We start from the raw sequence: 16,833 nt of genomic DNA on the forward strand, positions 1-16,833 counted from the left end.
TTTAATTTAAACACTTGATTTTTAACTTATTGATTTTACATTTTTATCATTTCTTGCACTGAACTTATTTGCTTTATCCTATAAGATACATAAAATGTTTCATGATACCAGTGTTGGTATTAACAATAAAACTACAGAATGAAGTTTAAGATTCTTCACAGTTTGTTTTGTTATTAGGATATATCCCACTAAGAAAGGTCAAAGCCCTGCATTCAAAAGTCATGTGAACTGAATCTTTTTTTTTTTTTTTTTTGGTTGTGTTACCAATCACACGCTTAGGTTTACTTAATTTGTTTTCAATTTAGGGGTTGCTCTTTTTTTCTCTTTTTGATTTAATTTACTTTTTGACTATTTAAAATAATTACATGATTCTAAAGTCAGAACTACAAAAAAAGGTATACTCAGAGGAATCTCTTCCAATCCTACCTGCTGATCCCCGTTTCCCATCCCCACCTCCTATAAATAGCCATTTTTAATTAGTTTCTGGATGATTCTTTAATGTCTAATTTTGTACAAGAAGTAGCTACCACATACACCTTGCCTCACATTATTATGACAATCATTCTATAGCAATGCAAAGAAGTATTCCTATGTCTGTATGACTAGTCCACTATATACTATAATTTATTTAACTATTCAGTTCCTCTCTCTTAATGGCATTTGGGATATTTTGCCACTAAAAATAATGCCACAGTGAATAACCTTGTGCATATATCATTCAAAATTTGTGCAGATGTACTTTTAGGATAGATTCCTAGAAAACACTTATCCCCTACACTTTTAATTGTGAAGGCTTTATAGAATTTTAAATGTCTGGTAAATGTGCTTGCTGGGTTAAAGTGTGACTGCATCCATTTGTAATTTTGCTAGATAGTACTAAATTCCCCTCCTTGAGGGCTATATCATTCTACATATCAGTATGTTTCTTTCACCAGACCTTTGGCAACAGTGTGCTCTCAAACTTTTGGATTTTTGCCAACACAGTGAGAAATGCTATCTCAATGTAATATAATTTGCTTCTTCTTTTGTTTTTAATGAGTTGAGTATGTCTTACTACTTTAAGGGCCACTTGCATGAATTTTTAACTATGTTTATGTCTTCTGCTTGTTTTTCCACTGGATTTATCTTTTTATTTCTAGGCTTTCTTTTTATATTAAGGAGACTTTTTCCTATGGTTTAAGTTGCAAATATTTTGTCCAGTGAATCATTTGCCTTTAGCCTTATTTGTGGTATCTGGGTCATGCAATTTTTAAAAATGTTTATGTAATAGAATTTGTCTTTTATTGATTCTAGATTTCAAGTCACAGAAATGCTTTCCTAACTACTCCCATGGGTGATGTTTATATAGAAATCTACCCATGTTTTCTTCTATTATTTTTAGGGTTTCCATTTTTGTCATGTTTAGTTAACTAATCCATGCAGAGTTTATCTTGGTGTGCAGTATAACCTATGAATCCAATTTTACCTATGTCCAAATGGTACCCAGTTGTCTCAGCAACATTTATTGCAAGGTCCGTTTCTTCATTGTTTTGCAATATCTTTATCATATATTAAATTACTTTATGTACTGGATTTCTATTATGTTTCATTAGTGTAACTCTCTATTCATGTACCAATTCTACACTTTTAATTGTGAAGGCTTTATAGAATTTTAAATGTCTGGTAAGACTGGCCCCTCCCCATTGCTCTTCTTTTCAGGGTTTTTCCTGGAAAGTCTTACTTAGTTTTTTCCATATGAATTTAAGAATCAATTTATCTAGGGGCACCTGGGTTGTTCAGTTGATTAAGTATCTGCCTTCCACTCAGGTAGTGATCCTGGGGTCCTGGGTCCTGGGATTGAGCCCCGTGTGGAGTCTGCTTTGGGCTCCCTGCTCATTGGGGAGTCTGCCTCTGCCCCTCCCCCCAGCTGGTGCACACTCTCTCTCTCAAATAAAAAAACAAAATCTTAAAAAAAAAAAAGAATCAATTTATCTAACTAAAAAACAAAAAACTTGTTAGAACTTTTACTGAAATTATATTAAATTTACAAATTAAGGTATGTCTTTCATTTGTTCAAGTTTACTTTTGTGTTTTGGGGGAGTATTATAAAGTTTTCCTGTATGTATGAAGCCTACTGACTTCTGTCAATTGCTTTTATATCCTGCTACCTTACTGAATTATCTTTTTATTTTCAGTAGTTTTCCCGTTGCTTTGCTTTCATTTTCTAGACACATGATTTTATTTTCTACAATTCTCATACATCTAATTGCTTTCTCTGTATCAGTGCTGTGGCAAATACCTCCAACACCATGTTAGATGTTATAGTAATAGTGTGGACATCCTTGTTTTGTTTCAAACATTAGCAAGAATGCCTCCAGCGTTTTCCCATAAAAATAGTAAGATACTGGTAAGCAAGATGCTTTATGTGTTAGGAAAATACTCTTCTGTTCCTCTTTTGAAAATTATTTTTATTAGGAATACATCTTGAATCTTCTTAGATATTTTTCCAGAATCTATGGAGATAATCACAAGACTTTTCTTCTTATATATAATATTAATAAATATATCAATGTATTTTTAACATTGAACTATCTTTGCATTCCTAAAGCAATTTCTACTTGGTCATGACATATCATGTTGTTTGATTCTATTTGCTAATACTGTATTTGGGATTTTTGCATTGATATTCATGAATGAGATTCATCTATAGCTTTCTCTTTTGTACGATCTTTATCAGATTTTGGTTTCAATGTTATATTTATTTCATTAAAACTTTTTGAAGTTGTTTTTAAAAAAACCTATTTGAAACCTGTTGGATAATTTTTAGGGAGATTTTTAAGAAATATTCTATCCAGTATTTTAATTGTTTTCAGCAGATGGTTGGTCTAAATAATCTATTCCTTCTTTTTCCTGAAGAAAAAAACTTCCACCTTTCTTTACCTTATTTACTTCTTCTAATCCTTCAAGACTTTGTTCAGTTATAATCTTTAAAAAGTTTTCTCTGAGACCCCGGGTTATGCTACGTTGTCTCTTTTCTGGGCTTCTACTGGATGGCATTTATTATATAGCTGCATAACATTGAAATAATTCATTAATGTTATCATTATCTTCCATTAGTCAAAAGTTTCTAATGGACAGGAACCCTGTACTGCCTCCACTTTTTAACTTCCAGTGTCTATTGCCAACCACACAGTGCCTGACATTTAGTAGTAGCCTTAATAAATATTTAACAAACTGATCTTTGATCAGATCCCCCAACACACACACACACACACACACACACACACACACACACACACACACCCCTGTTTCCTCTCAAGTTCTTATCTTTGTAATTCATCTAGGAGCATACAGTAAAAATCTAAGAGTCATTGTTGGCAAACAATGAGGGTATACCCCCTCATCTTCAGTTTGTAGTCAGTCACCAAGCCCTATCAATTCTGACCTAAAATATTTCAAATTCACTCACTTCTCTCCCTTTATATGGCCACCACCCTAGTCCAAGTCCCTAACACTTCTTGCCTAGATCACTTAATTGCTATTTTTCCTATCTTAATCTTCACTCTGCTCCTTCCATAATCCACTCATCAGAAAGTCAAAGTGATCCTTTGAAATCACAGATGTGATTATGTCACTTGTATAAAACCTATCAATAGCTTCTTCTTTGGGGATAAAGTTTAGAATCCTTAGTATGTCTACCAAGACCCTGGATGATCTGGAGCATCTGTACCTTTCCAGCCTTAACTTGTGCCCTTTGCTTCCTTATCATTCTGGCCTCATACTCTTCTTCCAACTTCCTAAGCTTTTTCCCTCTCAGAGTCTTTGGATACTCTTGACCATTTGCTGGAGGGCCCACTCCCTACACCTCTGATAGACAGCTTTGATCTGATTATATCCATTCATTTTTCAAATTCATGCTCAGGGCAGTTTTCCTTTACCTCCCAGTCTTGTTGAGGCTCTCTATTGAGTGGTCATATTATCCTCCATACTTTTCCTTTATAGAACTTATCACTACTGTGATTATTTTTGTGATTCTTTACCTAATGTTTATTTCTGACACTATAATTTTCCTGGAGGCAAGGACCATGTTGATCTTATTTTCAGCTGTATCTTCAGCATCTATCATAAGGAACAGCACAGTGATAGAATTTAATAAGTATTTACTGAATGAATGGACGAATGATGAGTGAATGAACAAAGAACTAGTTACTGAATTCTGAGCAAGAAGCTTGAGGAAAATTTCTCTATTTCCCCTCTAGGGGGAGGCCTACTCCTACTAGAAATAGCATGGGCCTCAAGAGAGCACAAAATTCTCAAATTAAGTTAGTAAGCTTCTTAAGTCCCTGAAATTGATTCAGAGAATCCAATCATTCCTTGCTAATAGAACTCTCCAGATCAGTCTAGACCACCCAGTGGTACCAGACAAGTGAGCATTTCCTCCGTTAATTTCCCTTCCTTGAACAATCTTGAAATCCCTCCTGCTAGAGTCTGTCTATTCCAGTTTGCTAGGTGATTTAGCTGTAACTGCCCACATTCTTGGAAAAATAGTATCTATGTATATGTAATTTAAATATTATCATTAACATTGTTATTTCTATTTTTACTGCATCCCCCCCCAAATCCTTCAGGCATTCTTTCTCTACAAAGTCTCAAAATGCTTTAAAATGATTCTAATTGTGGAAAATATTGGTAACCTATGAGGCAAAAAAATAATAAAATATTGATTAAAAGCTAATTTTCAAAAAGTAGCAATTCATAGATTTCCTTGAGCCTTGGGGAAAGTTAAAAGGAAAAGTAAAAAGAATACAGTTTAAATATTGGGAGCATGTCTGCTTCTGAGCAGTTTCTGAAAGAAGTCCTTGCTTAATCCTGTTGACACATCTTGGGAGACTACCCCTGCTGCACACTAATACTGTTCTTTTCTCTGCTGAACTACTTTTTCTAGGACAAAGTTTAAGTGTAAAAAAAGTTTCACAAGGCTTGTATTTCTCTGAACTTTTTTTCTTTTCCTTTGCTCTATTTCCAAAGCTCCTTTTCAAATTTTCTTTTAAATGTAACTTCTGACTTCTTTTTCAAGGTCAAGGATCAGTACATAGAGGCATTCCACTATTCCCGTCTTTGGAATTTCAGTTCACTTTAGTTCTCTCTCTCGATAAGAGAATATGTTTCTCCATCACTGTCTGCCCTGCAGTGTGAGCACAGAGCCTGGAACAAAGTAGGTGCCAGTAAATGTTTGATAAATGTAAGAATGAATAGATCTGAAACCTCCTTTGGTTGTGAAGTAGATTTTTCAGACACTATGAAATAATCCGTATAGATGGCCTATGCGAGTCTCACTGGGAGACTAATCATTCTATATTTATAAGATATTGGGAGTCTCCCAGAATTTATACACCCTAACGTTTACCAATCAAGAACTTTTGAGGAAATAGACAACCCAGGGAAAAATTCATAGTTTTTCAAGGAAGAAATGGATAGACATGAGATAGCCCAAGTTTTTAGAAAATGTGTAGAATATCAAATCAAAACTTCTCAGAAAAAAATTCCGCCCAAACTGTGGGAACTGTGGATATTATCTGAATAGTCTATTCAGAAACCCTAACACTGTACAAAACAACAAAGAAAAAAATAGATTTAAAACATTTGGCAAAATGTTAATATGTTAACATATGGATGATGGATAGAAGGAGTTCATCGTACTATTCTCTCTAGTTTTTTCAGTATGCTTGAACATTTATGTAACACAAATAACATTTAAAAATTGAAGCTTGGAATCGGCACTGTCTTTACCCTGCTTTAGAAAGGGAGCACCAGAAGAAGCAAAAATGGAATGGAAACTATGTAGACTTTGGCATCTCATAATTAAGCCTTCACAGGTCCCATTAATATAGTAGTATTATGATAGCCATAAAGCTATTCTTATCTGATGAGAGAGTAAAAATTTTGGAAGCAGGAATTTTTGCTTAGGAATTAAATAGATTCAGAATTATAGAAATGTAGAAATATCATAAAAATAGAAAGATATTCAGAGATCATTTCAGCCAATGCTCTCACTTGACAAATGAGAAAACTGATGCCCAAAGAAATGGGATGAAGTAACTATCAATCTCAGAGCCAGGACTTCTATACTTCTGTACTCTGGTTTCTCTTTCCACCTGGGTGCCATCTGACATTGAACAAAAGCTGCCAAGGCAGGGAAACTCAGGTGCACTATTTTCATTTGCTGCATCCTTTGACCCTATCATTTCTGCTGTGTACACGTGGGGACCTCCTTCTTTTGTGCACTGGATATTCCAAGACCGAGTGGTAGACTCAGAGCTAGACTTAATAAAATGAAGGCCAGAGAGGCAGTCACCAACCCCTCAATAGGTCAGTTGTCTGAAGCTTGTGCTCTACTTAGAGGAAGCTATGGGTGGTGCCAAGTAGAGCATCATCTTACTGGGTCTAGAGAGAGGGAGACCTAGCACACCTTGGCCCAGTGCATCATGCAGTGGACTTTATTACACATCTGCCTCTCACCTCATTAATTCCCCAGCCAAGTAGGATTCCAGGGAATTCCAGGGAGAATATACCATTGGGGTATTAACGTGAGTCACACAGTTCTAGACACAGGGGTGGGAGTTTGAGAGGTACTGACTGAAACAAGGTTAGGTCTGATAAGACACATAGTGGCTTGATTTATCTATGGTCTTCCCTTCTGGTGGCCAGGAAGGACTTAGGTTCACAGGATGAACTTCCCCATTTTGGATCAGCACACAGCTATCTCTTGCCCTTGTGTTTGAAGGTTTAACATTCTCTAGAGCCCTAGAGAATAATATAGATTTCTGGTTTAGAAGCAATGCGCACAGAATCAAACTGTTTCCATTCACTGAATTTGATCAAATGCCTTAGGGTAGCTTGGGGGGAGGGGGGAAGGGTCTAGCCTCCACATATCATTGGGATTCCTTCAACCTTTCCTAAGTAAATCTATGAATTAAAAGCAATGTAGTTAATACGTAGCTACAGCCTCAAGTCAACTCCCCGGACTCCATCCCAATCAGAGGGCTGTCCCTAAGCCCTTCTTCCATAGAGCTGCCAATGACCAAAGCAGCCTTTAATTCAGAGTGTGGAATTGGTGGCCTATAGACTGAATGTTGCCTGCTTTCAAAATGATTCTTTTTCTTTTTTTTAATGTTGCCAATATTTGCAATTGGGGAGGATTCACTTTTCTGAAAATCTGGATTTCAGCTTCTTTTGAAAAACTGGACAATCTCACCATAGCAGAGTGGCGGAGGTGGGGGACACATTCCTGCATGGCAAAAATCTTTTGAGTTTGGAACTCAGAGGCTCACTCTTCAGACAAGGCATGAGCTTTTCCAGTTCATCATCCCCTTGGGGATGTTCATGAACTGTCTGGGCCCTGCTTTCCTCTAAAACTCATTCGATTGTGTTGCTTAGAACGCGCTTTGGGGAGTTTGTGCCGGGGCGTTTTTTTGTTAAAGAGGCTGCCGGGTAGATCTCGGCACTGGAAGTCGTCCCGGGTGGGCTGCTTCACCCTTCACCTGACCACTACGTGCTGCGGGCTTCGAATGTTTACGCTTTGCATGGAAAGTACATCACTGACAGGTGTCAGCCTCTCCCGGGTGGGAAGGGTTCTGTAAGCATGTACGTCTTTTTCAGTCTTCAACATTTGGGCTCCTACACCTCTTGGGTGGTTATCTTCGGTATAGTTCCCTTTGAGGGAGGGTGGACAGTATCCAGGAGGGTTCAGAAAAGCATATATGCGTTCCAATATTATGAATAATGATGGAAGTCTCTTTTATTTTCCCCAAACACTTCTTACTAACAGTTTCGTCTCCTACGCAACTGATCAAGTGTAGCGAGTTTAGAAATCTTGAAATGAGGTGCTCGGGCCCTACCTCAGTTAGAGACAGTGGGAGGCAGCGGAGGGCACGGAAGGACCCACTACAGGTCTGGTCCGTACTGGCGCGGCCCCACAGGGTCGGCCCAAGACCCGGGGCAGGTGAGCTTTCTGCCTACCGCTGCGGCCTCCAGTTGCCGGGCTGCGGCCGAGAGCGCTACATTGCGCCTGCGCGCAAAGCCTCGGGCGGGCAAACGAAGTAATCTGTTAACTATACCTGGGTAGGACGGAAGCTGCCTCACGAGTCTGCGCAGGCGCACCCCGCCTGCAGCCATTGGCCGGTGCGCCGGCACCCATGCCAGTCACCCTTCACATCCTGTAAACAGAGGGGCCCGCTGGAGACAACAACTTCTGCTTCCGGGTCACACCTTGACAGCGGCTTTCACCACCCAGCTCAGCCCCGCGGTTTGGTGAGTGCGTACCTCGCTGCGGGAGTGCCTGCGGCCGGGTTCCTTCACCCGTGGCACTACGCCCAGTAGCTCTTTCTACATTCCCAGCTCGGGTTTCGTTAGTCCTCGAGGCAGAGACAGGGTTCCCGGCCTTGGGGGAATCAGGGCGGGGGTTGGTTAGCCTCCGGGGCTCCACCAGCGTAGATTGCGCGACCTGCTTTCACCCCCCGCTCTGGGAGACCTGCCGGCATTGCTGCGATCTTTGCGGATCCCATGCGGAAAGTGACACCACACGTCCTCGCATTTCGTGCCCTTGCCCTCCGGCTCTTTGGCTCGGCAAGACGCAGCTGCCGCGAGCCGCCCCCACCCCTCGCCCCAGCAGGTGTGGTGGGGTTGGGGGCGCCTCTGGCTGGGCTGAGGGTCTGCCCTGCCTGGGCGGAAGCCAAGGCCTCACTAGCACCAAAGGTGTTGAATGTCGCCTCTCTCCCACTTTGCTTCTAGCATCGCAGTAGAAAACCCTTTGGTGTTTTCTCTGGATCCGAAGTTAAAGAAAACCGGGGGAGAGAGGGCTTTCAGTTCCAGCAGAGGAAAGAGGCCACGTGGGGTCAAACGGCGCACGGGCTGCTGTCTGGAGATAGGTCAAGCTTACGTTTCCTTGACCCATCCCCACATACTGACAACAGTATGCCCCCGAAGTTTCACTCTTCACCAGGAGCTTCGATGCAACAGCAGAGAACCATTGGTCATGTCCTGAGTTAGGAGTTCTTAGCCTGGAGTCCCAAGAGTGCCCTGAAAATGATTGCAGGGTTTAGTTTCTGCAGATTATCGTAGCCCAGAAACGGTTAACAGAACCAGTTCAGTCTAAGCCTTCCACTTTAGATGTTCTGTCTTCTGCCCCCATTCTTGCAATCTCTGATTCAAATGCACCTCTGCTTTTTTCTCCTTTTCCCTTACAACAAACAAGTATAAGATACAGACCCTTGTCCCTTCATTTAGTGGCTGTTGGATTAAAACATATGCCAAGTCTAAACTATCTGGAAAATTTCAGAGAGACATATAAACAAGTGTGTAAGCTTATTCATTCATAATAACGTAGGGGAGAAGAATGCCCAATATGCATCATTGATACCTATGAATTGAGCATTGTTAACCTGCATTCTATTAATTAATACTGTATATAGTTTAAACAGATTAATGGCTACTGATTAGCAAAATAGAAACTATTCAAATTTATAGTATATTACATAATGCATAAGGGGATACTCCATTACAAAAAGCAAAAATTATGTAGTGTGAAATGACCGAAATAATTTTAGGTTTTTTACCCTAGTAGTCCTCATATGCATAACATATTTAATTATGCAAATTGTGAACTTTTTAGGATTTAAAGTAATAATCTTTACATTAATTCAACAAATATTTATTGAGAACCTGCCATGTGCCAGGAACTATTGAAAATAACACTGTATTTACTGCCAAGGAACTTACAGTTCAATAAGAACACATATTCCTAGAGAGCTGATACTGCATACTATATATTCTCTACAGTTTTTGATATATGCTTTTTCATGGAAATGCTCCACCTTGTTTGCTATAATTTTAAATGTTCCCCAACTAGTATATGGCTCTTATACAGCCAAAACTTTTACAGTTAAATTTAAGTATATTGCATTATTTTCTTCCATGCTAGAACTCTCGGTCCAATGAACATCTATTTGCCCAAGTCTATTTCTTAGTTGTCATGAACGGCCAGTTATTAAAATTTTTAATTCATTTTGCACTCTTAAATCTCATTTTCCTACAACCACAAGCATATGTCATTGGTATGAACTTTGCAGTTTTTTCTAATTTTATATACATGACTAATGATACTTTTGAGATTTTTATTTTAAAATATGACCTCAGATATTTCCCATTTTTTTCTTTACTGAAGACATTTTAATCTGATGCCTCGTCATTGTTAACATAGATGTATTTTCTCCATAGCCTTTTCCCTCTCTTCACACAGGTATCGATCACTTGTATAGCCTTTAGTCAATCAACCAGTATTTATTAAATACCTACTTTTCGTGAGATTCTGTGGCTGGTCTTACATGAACAAAAAAATAGAAGACAGGGACCTTGCCTTCTAATTGATTATAATTTAGAGGAGAAACAATATGAATATAAATATACTGCAGGGCCAAATATAACAAGTAAGCTAAAGGTGATGGTGATAGTGAAGACCACAGAATCCAGAGGTGGGAAAGAATATTTCGTGGCATCTTCAGACTTCTAAAAAAATCCCCTTGCTTGCCTAGTCTTGTTTGTAAACTACACAGAGCTCCATGAGGGTCTTGGGCCTCTTGGGGAAATCTTGTTCCAGACTAGTTCAGAATGTAGAATTGAGGTGCCGAGGGTCAGAGCATTTTCATCTGGGTTTACCCAGCTCCCTAAGCAGCTATTACAATCTATTTATGATTCAGAAAAAATATTAATCATTGATCTCTTTGAAATCCACTTTTACTATTGGAAAGGCCTCAGAGAACTCCTAATCCTAGGGACAGGTGTGCTCAGTGATATTGTGTATGCCTAAAACTTCTTTGTTTCAGGCAGTTTGGAGCATGTGAACATACTCTGAGCCTTGATGAGTTCCAGTATGTGGTATATTATGCAGAGCATTCAGAGCAAATACTCCCTCTCAGAGCGCTTAATCCGAACAATCGCTGCCATTCGTTCCTTCCCACATGATAATGTAGAGGACCTCATCAGAGGGGTGAGTGTGCTGGATTGACGGAGAGTCCTATGGGAGGTGAAGCGGGAAAGTTCCTGGGGAATCGTAATAGATTACAGATTTGTATCATTGACTTGGCACAAGATCACAAGGAGTTTTTACAGTCCTCTTACATGCATTAGCTTGACTATGAAAATACATTTTCCTTGTGTTTTGCTTCTCTTTCCTTCTCCCTTTCACTTTGTGCATCCGATATTTTCTTCAGGAAATGTGTTCTAGATAACCCTAGTCTCACATTCTTTGTAAAATCTCTGTCTGGATATGGTACATATGGGATCCAGCAAGCTCAAAGTCTTCTACACATGTTTTACTAAGGGAGGAAGGAGATGAGCAAAGCAGAAGTGGTTTTCAAATCCTTGTGGTATATAATAATTACATGGAGAGATATCACTTGCCATCTATCTTGACAACAGCCCCTAAAGTGCATGGTAATTTTTGACTTAAGAAAACATCTTAACACGTCTAACCACTGCTATTCAGCAATTGTTATATGACTAGTGTCCTAGACGGTCTTTGGTCTTTGCTATCTTTTTCTAAATGTTATTCCTGTTGAAGAGAAGTTACAGGGTAATTTTTTGATCCCTAGAAAATGCATCCAGATGCTTACTTTTGTACGTTCTTTTCAACAACTGTGGAATCCTTATTTACTGCCTGGAGCTCTATAGCTGCTTCGAAGTTGGGCGCAGCTTTGAGAAGAAATAGTCATACAGCGTTAGCTTGTTCTCAGCAAAAGCGGTACCAGAGGATTCAGCAGTAGGAAGTTTGTCACATTCTAATTCTAGCTCTGCTGCTGAGTCATTCAGCGACTTTGGTCTGCCTGTAGGATCCCCATCTCCTTTCATCAGATTTGAAACAGAAGTACCAGCAGGGTCTAGGTAGCAGAGAATGCCGATGCTAAGAGGCTACTTTGAAGATGTTTATAAACAAAAAGATAACATTAAGATGACCTTACTATTAATGATGGTCATCTGTTGAATGCCAGAAAGAGCATGCCAGTTCTCCTGGTTTCAGTCTGACAGACTCACTTTCCTGACTTTTTCAGAGCCTGGTGGCCGTAGAAGGTGGATTGCTTTTCCAGCTTTCCTGCCTGATGCTAAGTTTCCCACTGCTTTTACACATGAGGTCATGTCCTCAGTGATGTCCAGATGACCATCTGGCAAGTTACCTTGTGGAAAAACATAATAATTCAGTCTAAGGAATCGATAGTTCCTTTCCTTCATCTTCAGTGTATTCTCTTGGTTTGGATATTATTTAACAAACAGGACTGGAAACCGGGACCAGTTGTATGTTTAGAGTGCGGTCAGAGCTAGAGCCCTCCTCCCCCCCGGACTCCATTCTGACTCTCATCCTGCGCAGTGAGCCAGAGCCGAGCATGCTGACCGGAGTTTCCTTCCGCCCGCAGGGAGCAGATGTGAACTGTACCCATGGCACCCTGAAGCCCCTGCACTGTGCGTGCATGGTGTCAGATGCTGACTGTGTGGAGTTGCTCCTGGAAAAGGGAGCGCAGGTAAAACTTTTTAACACTGTCACGTTACGGACCCACTGAAGCTTGAGCTTCGCATTTCCTTAACATTTCTGTCTTTTCTCCCATCTTTTCCCACCTTCTAGCCCGTGGTAACATTGGCATGGCCAATATTAAAGCAAAATGTAATGGTAAATATATACAGTGATCCAAAGGATTTCATTCCTTTGCCTTTCTTTCTTAAGTTGTCCGTGGCTCCGGGAAGAGGGAGTTTTATTTCCCCTTTCTCTCCCAGCCTTCCTCCTGGGCTTGTTTACCTTTCCATTCAGCCCTCTCATTGCCCATTGACTGTCCAGGTGCTCTAAGTACAAAGGCCCCTCGAGTGATGAAATGGAAACCATTGACAACCCGCTACCGGACATGCACTTCTAATACCACCGTTACTGGGAGATAGATCTCATTAGGTAATCCATTCCTCAGAAGTAGCTACTGGGGCTATTTCTGCCCACTCATTATTATCCATTTATCGTGTCTTGTTCCTATCTTCTTTTTAATGTATCTTAAGATAAGAAACATAGATTAATTTATATTGGCATTAGCAGGAAGCAGCATAGTGTAGTGAATGATTAAAAGAGTGGACTCTGGAGCCCGACTTCATGGATTTGAATCCCAGCTCTGTCACTTCCAGCTCTTGTGACTTTGAACAAGTTAATTTTTCTTTGCCTCAGTTTCCCTACCTGTAGAATGGAGATGATAATGGTATCTTCTTCATAAGGTTGTCAAGTATTTAGTTTTACACTGGCATGTAGTAATTGCTAAGTCATTGCTTGTTAAATAAATAAATAAGCAGTTTTGACTCTTTGTAAGCAATCTGGAAGTTGCAGATGCTGAGGCGCTCATTGGAATCAGACATGCTGTGAAGCTGGTGTGCAGGCCCCAAACACATTGGTCAGTAAGCCCAAGGCGCCAGCCCCCAGCACCATCGTCTCCACATGGCCATGCTGTTCACGGCCATGCTGTCCTCTACTTGTCATTATCTTTTCCATCACTCTTGGGAGGGACCCTGAAATGAAAGCCAGTGATTAATATCAATGACAAAAATACCCTGTGGAAAAAAAGTCTTTAGCTAAATAGAAAGTTGAACTCAGTTAAATATTCCAGCGTATTTTTATGGCATTTTGAGGGGAAGATAATATGCTAGATATAATTTGGGTTTTGAAGTCTTTGCAGCCTTCAGAAATGATAAGTAATGTTGATTTTCAGTAAGTCAGCTGCTTTTCCAGCATTGGAAGATCTGTGATCTTCCCTTTACATGGCTTTTATCAAGGTCCTCTTGTGACTGCACGGCGTATATTTGCAAGGGCGCTGATTGGAGTCAGAATTTGAGCCTCTCTGTACGGCTAAAGAACATAGCAAAACTACATGGGCAGAGTTTGGCCTCATTTTTCAGTCTGGTTGCCATTAGCCACAGGACAGAGTGAGTTGGGATAAGTAAAATAATCCAGAACCTTTACTCTGGCTAATATATTCAAGCTAACTTTCCAATAAATATCTTCCAGAGTAGTTACGAGGATTTAGACTTCATCTTCTCTTTTTTTACCCCTTCCCCCATGGTAGAGATCCTAGTGAATCATAAACAAGAACATAGCAAAAACCCAAATAAAGCAGGCCAACTAATCAATGCACAGAATAGAGTGCCGATCGTATTGAGGCCGTTCTCTTCCTATTTGCCCCTAAGCTCCTGTCATACCTCCTCTTGATCACCAAGACTCGCTGGGAATTGTTTGTTGACTCTTATATTCAGAACATGACATAGCAAAGGTCTTGGATAAACACACGCAAGCTGCTTTTGCCCACCCATCTTCCTCTCGGTAGTCTAGCTACAGTAATATAGTTCCTCCCTCTTTACAGGTGAATGCCCTGGATGGTTACAACCGAACAGCCCTCCACTATGCAGCTGAGAAAGATGAGGCTTGCGTGGAGGTCCTCTTGGAGTATGGTGCAAACCCCAATGCACTGGATGGCAACCGAGACACCCCACTTCACTGGGCAGCCTTTAAGAACAATGCCGAGTGTGTGCGGGCCCTCCTAGAGAGTGGGGCCTCTGTCAACGCCCTGGATTATAACAATGATACCCCGCTCAGCTGGGCCGCCATGAAGGGAAACCTTGAGAGCGTCAGCATCCTTCTTGATTATGGTGCAGAGGTCAGAGTCATCAACCTAAAAGGCCAGACGCCCATCTCCCGCCTGGTAGCTCTGCTAGTCAGGGGACTTGGAACAGAGAAAGAAGACTCTTGCTTTGAGCTCCTGCACAGAGCTGTTGGACACTTTGAATTAAGGAAGAATGGCACCATGCCACGAGAAGTGGCCAGAGACCAGCAGCTGTGTGAAAAACTGACTGTCCTGTGCTCAGCCCCAGGAACTCTAAAAACACTCTCTCGCTATGCTGTGCGTCGGAGTTTGGGACTCCAGTACCTCCCAGATGCGGTGAAGGGCCTTCCACTGCCAGCTTCCCTGAAGGAATACCTGTTACTTGTGGAATAGGCTGCAGGAGCCGTTTGCACCCTCACGCAGGCAACCCCGGGGGGAGGTTTTTCCCTGCAGTCCTCTCTTTGTCTTGGAAAACAGGAAAAGCAGTTGTTCCTGTTGCGTGGTTTGTATTTAGAGACAATGTGTCCCAACGGTAACCTCCACACCATCTCCCCTCCCCAAACCAAGCAACCAAACAAACAAAAAAAATCCCTCACTTTTGTTTTCTGTTTCTTGCTTACTTGGCTTTTTATATTGCAGCCTGCAAAAGAAGAGGTCTCCCCCACCCTCCCCTTTAGGGAAAAAGTCAACAATGCAACAAAATTCTCTAGGAAAATGAAGAGTATTTAAAGAGTATGTGTTTAGTTTTCCTTTGGGAACGTGATTAACATTTCAGAAGAATCCCTCTAGAAGCATTGTAACTGGTCAGTGAAGAAGTTTAAGAAAATTCCAGCTAACAGATGTGGCCCAAAGATGAAGATACTACAACCTCCAATGGTGTGCAGATGCACAGTTGGGCTGGATGATACGGATGATCCCCTAGCGTGCCCCATCACGGAGTGTGCAGAAGGGACTAGCCCCCTCTCACCATCAGAGCAAACAGCAGCCTTTGCCTCTTTTCCATGGGTGTGCCTGAGGGTTACAGTAGTTCAGCAATGCTATTTCAGAAATAACATTGTCTTGCTGCTTTCCACGTAGTAGAAGAGAGAGCAGGTTCTGAGCAGTCCTAAGAACTCAGATGTCCTAAGAACTTTTCTCCTAATGCAGGTCTTTCTCCTTGTGAAAGCCAGTTTGCTCCAACGGGCTTAGCAGGTGTTTGTACACCTTAGGTGAAGGTGTTTACTCCAGCAGGGGACGAGATGGACTGGGCTGCCTTTTCCCATGGGTCTTCATTTCCCCATAGGCAGCTCACTCTGCTAAGAGTTGGGAGTTATTTTCCTTTCAGTTGTTTTGGAAACTTTGCTTTCTACTGATCTATACAAGACACTGGGGAGTGCAGGGTGCGGGGGAAGAGCATTATAAGAGCTTCTTTTGAGATGGCCCACCTACTCAAAAAAGAACTGCTTTAGTGAACCATACTTAGTCAACAATACTCTTTCTTTTCATGTTCCTAAACTAGAGCAAGTTGTTATTGATCTTGGATGACCCAGATGCAAATTTGAAAACTTTTTTTTTTTTTTTTTTAACCGATTGGGAACCACAAATAAAAATGACTGGAATCTGCTGACACAGCTGATTTCAAAAACAATGTCTGCTTTTGCCCTTTTGCTGTTGGTGGGTTTTTTTTGCTCACTTGAAAAAAAAGAAATAAACACTTCTAAAAGCGAGTTTGGCAATTTCTACTGTTCCTACTTTTCTCCACATCATCATTAAATCCCTGGGAGCCCTATTGGCCATAACTCTGAAATGGGGCTGTCACTACCCTCCTACTAAGCTGGTTTGAGGATGCAGTGCTAACAGTGCTTGCTATTTACTGTTAAGTTCTCTTCCCCGTAAAGAGCTGCACAGAGAGCATTTGGCTGCTTTAATCCTGGACTCCGACAAGCCTTCTCAGTTACTGTTTAGAACTGTCTTCAGGGTGTAGAGGTAATAGTTTGGATAGCAAGCAAAAGTGATGTATTACAGCTGATCCGTCCTCCACCACTGGTAAAACCTTGAACCTCTTCCTGCTTCATCAAGCAAGTGAGGAGACTGGGTCGAGAGGAATATGTGTGCTTGTGCCGAGAGCCACAAGCGGGCACCGTCCTGTCAATTTGGAGGCTCCCGAAGACCAACTGCATGACATGGTCACTTGGCTGAT

General features: G+C 41.0%; 1 protein-coding gene across 5 annotated transcripts; it reads left to right on the forward strand.

The window, feature by feature from the left end:
* The first annotated feature begins 8,179 nt into the window (after positions 1 to 8,179).
* ASB8 (ankyrin repeat and SOCS box containing 8) lies at positions 8,180 to 16,354 on the forward strand. Of its 5 annotated transcripts, none has more exons than XM_021704817.2 (4): positions 8,180 to 8,289; positions 10,860 to 11,023; positions 12,444 to 12,548; positions 14,415 to 16,354. In XM_021704817.2, the coding sequence occupies exons 2-4, from the start codon at positions 10,895 to 10,897 to the stop codon at positions 15,045 to 15,047; spliced, it is 867 nt and encodes a 288-aa protein (XP_021560492.1). In that variant the 5' UTR covers positions 8,180 to 8,289; positions 10,860 to 10,894; the 3' UTR covers positions 15,048 to 16,354. The 5 variants fall into 5 exon arrangements, with proteins under 5 accessions (XP_021560492.1, XP_021560493.1, XP_021560495.1 ...); XM_021704818.2 differs by having other exon boundaries at positions 8,193 to 8,289; positions 10,864 to 11,023; XM_021704819.2 differs by lacking the exon at positions 8,180 to 8,289 and adding an exon at positions 8,887 to 8,906.
* The last annotated feature ends 479 nt before the right edge of the window (positions 16,355 to 16,833 follow it).

Source organism: Neomonachus schauinslandi, chromosome 5 (assembly GCF_002201575.2).
Source record: "Neomonachus schauinslandi chromosome 5, ASM220157v2, whole genome shotgun sequence".
Taxonomy (NCBI): domain Eukaryota; kingdom Metazoa; phylum Chordata; class Mammalia; order Carnivora; family Phocidae; genus Neomonachus; species Neomonachus schauinslandi.